Genomic DNA, 5,560 nt, shown 5'->3' on the forward strand with positions numbered 1-5,560 from the left:
CTAAGATCAGCAGGGCATAGCCTGTTGATCAACGAATTGGCTATATGCAAAGTTGAAGTGTGCCAAAAGCTGGAGACCTTCCTCAAAGTTACTTCTTATATACTGGAAGCAGCTCACATCCCTAAAGCAGCTACTCAACTGCTCCAGTAGATTCCACCATGGAGTTAATTACCAGTCTCACCATGGGGAATAACTACATCCAGCTGCCCAGCCCAGTTGACTGACAATCTTAACTACCACATAGCCTGAATGAAGTTGAGGTTTATCCTTAGAAATTTATCATAGCCTTGTTCTACTTCCTGACTTTTGCAACAGGGTCAGGATTTTGTGAGTAATGTGCCTTCATAAGGTTTTTTGAAATCACAAACCCCACAGCCTTCAAACTACTATAAAAATTCATAGCTTGTAGGCTTGGGAGACACACTTGGTGCTGCCTCTGGCCCCATGTGTCTCCATCTTGTAAGGTTACTATCCTCTTGTTAAATTTCTCTCTGAACTACAGATGACTTTCTAGTGATTATTTCAGACCTTGACTGGTGACAAACTACCTAGAGCAGTGGTTATTTTTAGATAATAGCACTATGAGTAATATATTGTTTTTCTCCCTTCTATTTTCATTTTTTTCCAATGTGGATTGACATTTTTATTGTTTATTAGGAAAAAAATGTTCTTTAAGGAACGTTTGAAAAAAATAAAAGCATAAAAGAAAAGAAGATGGTAAATTATTATAATTCTGCCATTAAAACACAGATATTAACAATTTGAAAAACTCTTTCAACATTTTATTTTCCATCTCATGGGGTTTTCTATGTTACATAACTATAATCATAACTTCTTTTTTTATAATTACAAAAAATAATCATGCCCTTTGAAAACTATTTAAAAATTCTGAAATGTATAGAGTGTAAAAGGAATGTGTATTTAAGTGGGGCTATATGTTGTTGTTGTTGTTATGTGCCGTTGAGTTGGCCCCGACTCATAGCGACCCCTCCTTGGGTTTCCGAGGCAGTATCACTACGGAAGTAGGATTGCCCAACCTTCCTTCCGAGGAGTGGCTGGTGGGTTTGAACCCCCAGCCTTCTGGTTAGCAGTCAAGTACTTTAGCCACTATGCTACCAGAGCTCCTAAGTGGGACTATATAGACATGTACTAATTTTACATTTTGGAGAAAATATATATTTTAAAAAGTCATGGGTATATACTTTCTATACTAAAAACATGATCTATCAGTTCCAGCATCTTTTGCCACACAAAGAATACAATTAAAGCACATACCTCCTTTTCCAACATCAAGCCTTCTGCTCTGAGATTCTTTTCAAAAGTGTTTCTTCTGTCATACTGTATATTTGACTTTCTATAAACCAGGATGTAATCAATCCGCTTTTTGCCATCTTTAAATAGGAGGCCACTGGATGCTATGTAATTCATGTCATTCTGCAAACAAAGCAAGGGTTGTTAATAGTGTAAATTGTGTAACCAAATTATGGTTTAATTCATTCTGTTTGAACACTTGCAGACCAATTACCAAAGATATATGATCCTAATTGTGAGATATGGTAAGATTATTAGAGACAAGTTAGCAAGTGATGTTCTAGAATTTGAAATTAGGCAGTGTGATTCCAGAACCTAAGCTTTATGATTCAGGCATCAAAACAGGTATGTTTTGTCAGTAAGATCCTATACAAAAAATATTAGCTAACATATATTGAGGGTTTACTAAATATCAAGCCTAGATATTAATGGTCTATATATTTTATCTTATTTAATTCTCATAACTTATGTTTCAAATAAAAAGTCCCTAAGACTTACAGAACATAAGCACTGAAAACTAAAACCGACATAATTTCCTGTGTTAAACAATACTTGGACCAAGCATTACTTTCCTAAATCTATATTCAACAAAATTGTAACCAAGCAATAATACCTCAGAACCTTGCTCCAGAAATGCTTGCTCCTAGAAGAGAAGATCGTGAACCAATTAAAAGAGTTTACGTATCCACTGTTGTTGCTGTTATGTGCTGTGGAGTCAGACCCGACTCATAGCGACCCCTCCTTGGGTTTCCGAGGCAGTATCACTATGGAAGTAGATTGCCAGTCTTCCTTCCAAGGAGTGGCTGATGGGTTTGAACCACCAGTCTTCTGGTTAGCAGTCAAGTGCCTTAGACAATACACTACCAGAGATCCCTACATATCCACTAGTAACTCTGTTGTCAAGAATACTTTAAGATCCCCCCACTTTGCTATTCCTAACATCCCAAAAGCATTTTGATGTAAACTCTTCTTGCTCAGTTATCAACCAAATGCCTACCTAGCTGGACCTCTTTAAAAATCACCCAGCTCAGGCTCAAAATTTCTATGAAAACTCTTCCCTAACTTTACTCTTTTGAAACAGTACTAAGATTATAAATCCAGTTGCTGTCAAGTCAAAATCAACTCATGGTGACCTCACATGTTGCAGAGTAGAACTGTGACCCATAGGGTTGTCACAGTGACTTTGTGGAAGCAGATTACATAGCCTTGTTTCTGAGGCACGTCTGGGTGGATTCAAACCTCAAACTTTTTGCTTAGTAGGCAAAATATCAACCATCTGAGCTATGCAGAGACCCATACTAATGCTATCGTGTTTTGACTCAAACACATTTGAGTAAAACATTTGTTTGTTAACTGCTCCCTGCCCTCCCCATGGATTTGCATAAGAAGCTATATTATTTTTTTTTACAGGAACATGCAAAAAGAATTAACATAGCACTTACGAAAATACTGCATGAAGGAAGGTATGGTTGGCAAACAAAGTTAGAAGGCAGAAGCATGATATTTGTGTGAAAATACAGTAAACAAATGGTATATTTTCATTTGCTATAAGTAAATTAGACAAACAAATTTTCCTGATAGTCTTCTTGGAGGTTGGGGAGCTTTACCAATCTATTGCCTCAGATCACTGAAGAGCCAAGACTCAAGTGCAATTTTGTCTAGGTCCATGCTCTTAAGGATACTATCTTGTCCTTCTTTCTTTCAGAGTACATGTCTTCCTTAAAGTTATTTGGACATTTGCACTCATTCTCTATTGCATGTGACCAATACAGGCATTCTTAAGATGGAAATTTTTTTTTTAAATTCTGGAGAGTTATAGGATAATTGCAGACAAAGTCATCCCATACTGCTTTGAAAGGCCATATTGGAACACATAACTAGCTCCAAGTAAAAGAGGTAAGTATCAGAGTAATCTGGTCCCCAAGGATATAAAGTCCAAGTTGTTGTTGTTGCTGTTGTTGTTATGTGCTGTCGAGTCGGACCCAACTCATAGTGACCCCTCCTTGGGTTTCTGAGGCAGTATCACTACAGAAGTAGATTGCCCCATCTTCCTTCCAAGGAGTGGCTGATGGGTTTGAACCGCCAGCCTTTTGGTTAGCAGTCAAGTGCCTTAGATGTAAAGTCCAAGTAACATCCAGGTAAAGCAATAGAAAAGATGTCTGAGAAATTCTCATTCTACAGGGCAAGGCAGGTAGTATCAAGAATGTCAGATGGGTTTAGGCTTTTTAGAGAGAACGGGTTACAGTGTATGAATGCACAGCAGTAGAGACACTTGGGCACAAGAACAAGAAATCTTTGTAGAGACTTTTCTTTAATAATGGGACATGTTTTGAGATGTCTGAACTAATCTCAGCTGTACATATAATATGAATAATCCAATAATGCTGGGGAAGTCTCCAGGATGTAACAGTTGCATATTAGTATTAACAATGACAGTAATAATGATAATGCTAGCTATCATTTATTGACCATTTGCTATGTGCCACACATTGCCAAGCACTTTATAAGGTAATTTAATTTAAATCTAATGACCTTTTCTTTTTATCATTCTTTAAAGAGATGGAAAGCCTAATTACCAACTACATACAGAAAGGAAAAAGACCACAGATAAGCAGAATACTTCTACAGAATGACAAAGTAGGAAGCCTCCCACTCCCTGATTTCAAAATCTAGTATACAGCTGCAGCAGTCAAAATAGCCTAGTATTGGTGCAATGACAAACACACAGACCAATGGAACAGAACTGAGAACACAGAAGTAAATCCATCCACCTATGGAGACTTGTCCAGTGTAATAACACATTTGATTCCTTGACTGTTGTCCTATGGATGTTGATCATGGATCCAAGTAAAATTAAAATCCCTGGCAACTTCAGCCTATTCTCCATTTATCATGCTGTTACTTATTGGACCAGTTGTGAGGATTTTAGTTTTCTTTATGTTGAACTATAAACCATACTGAAGAGTGTAATCTTTGATTTTCATCAGTAACTGCTACAATCTTCACTTTCTCCGAGCAAGGTTGTATCATCTGCATATCACAGGTTATTGACGATTCTTCCTCCAATACTCCTGCCATGTTCTTCTTCACATAGTCCAACTTCTCAGTTTATTTCTGCTGTAAGGGACCGATACTCATGCCATGTTCATCTTCATAAAGTCCAACTTCTCAGTTTATTTCAGCTGCAAGGGACCTCTTTAAAGCATTACAGAGCAAAGATGTCACTTTGAATACTAAGGTGCACCTTACTCAAGCCATGGTATCTTCAATCACCTCATATACATGTGAAAGTTGGATAATGAATAAAGAAGACAAATAAAGTTGATGCTTTTGCATTGCGGGGTTGGCAAAGAATAGCGAAATACAATGGATTGCCAGAAGGATGGACAAATCTGTCCTGGAAGAGGTGCAGTCAGAATGCTCCTTTGACATCAGAATGTCCAGATTTCATCTCACCTACTTTGGTCATGTTGTCAGAAGGGACCATTCCCAGGAGAAGAATACCAAGCTTGGTAAAATAGAGGTTCAGTGAGAAAGGAGAAGACCTTTAACAAGATGCACACAGTGGCTTCAACAATGGGCTCAAGTATAGCAAGGATTGTGAGTATGGAACAGAACTAGGCAGTGTTTTGTTCTGTTGTACACAGAGTCTCTATGAGTCAGAGGAGATTTGACAGCACCTAAGAACAACATGCATAGCTAATCTTTGACAAAAGGCCCAAACCTATTGAATGGAGAAAAGGTAGTCTCTTTAAGAAATGGTGCTGGAAAAACTGGACATGGATTTGCAGAAAAATGAAACAGGATTTATATATCATACCATATACAAAAACTAACTCAAGGTGGATCAAAAACCTAATGCAAAACCTAAAACCGTAAAGATCATCAAAGAAAAAATAGAGGAGTACTTACGAACCCCAATACCTGGCATAAATACATTATCAAACATAACTAAAAATGTACAAATGCAGAAGACAAACTAGATGACTGGAACCTCCTAAATTAAAAAATTTATTTGTATAAAAAGACTTCTTCAAAATAGTAAAAAGAGAACCTACAGACTATGGAAGAATTTTGACAATGATATATTGAACTAAACTCTAAAATTTATAGGAAACTTGAAAATGGCCAAAGGGTATGAACAGAAACATCAACAAATAAGACAATCAGACAGCTAACAAGCTCATGAAAATATGCTCATGATCATTAGCTATTTGAGAGATGCAAATCAAAACAACAATGAGCTATC

The 5,560-nt window shown here is 37.1% G+C and overlaps 1 protein-coding gene across 1 annotated transcript in view; it reads right to left on the reverse strand.

Moving 5' to 3' along the window:
* Positions 1-5,560, reverse strand: part of ANO3 (anoctamin 3) — a 629,748-nt gene that overhangs the window by 216,728 nt on the left and 407,460 nt on the right. The window contains exon 6 of the mRNA XM_007951966.2: positions 1,276-1,434. Within this exon, the coding sequence (XP_007950157.2) occupies positions 1,276-1,434 (159 nt within the window). The remainder of the gene's footprint in view (positions 1-1,275; positions 1,435-5,560) is intronic.

This window comes from Orycteropus afer, unplaced genomic scaffold (genome assembly GCF_000298275.1).
Source record: "Orycteropus afer afer isolate SDZICR_OR568_19922 unplaced genomic scaffold, OryAfe1.0 scaffold00321, whole genome shotgun sequence".
Taxonomy (NCBI): domain Eukaryota; kingdom Metazoa; phylum Chordata; class Mammalia; order Tubulidentata; family Orycteropodidae; genus Orycteropus; species Orycteropus afer.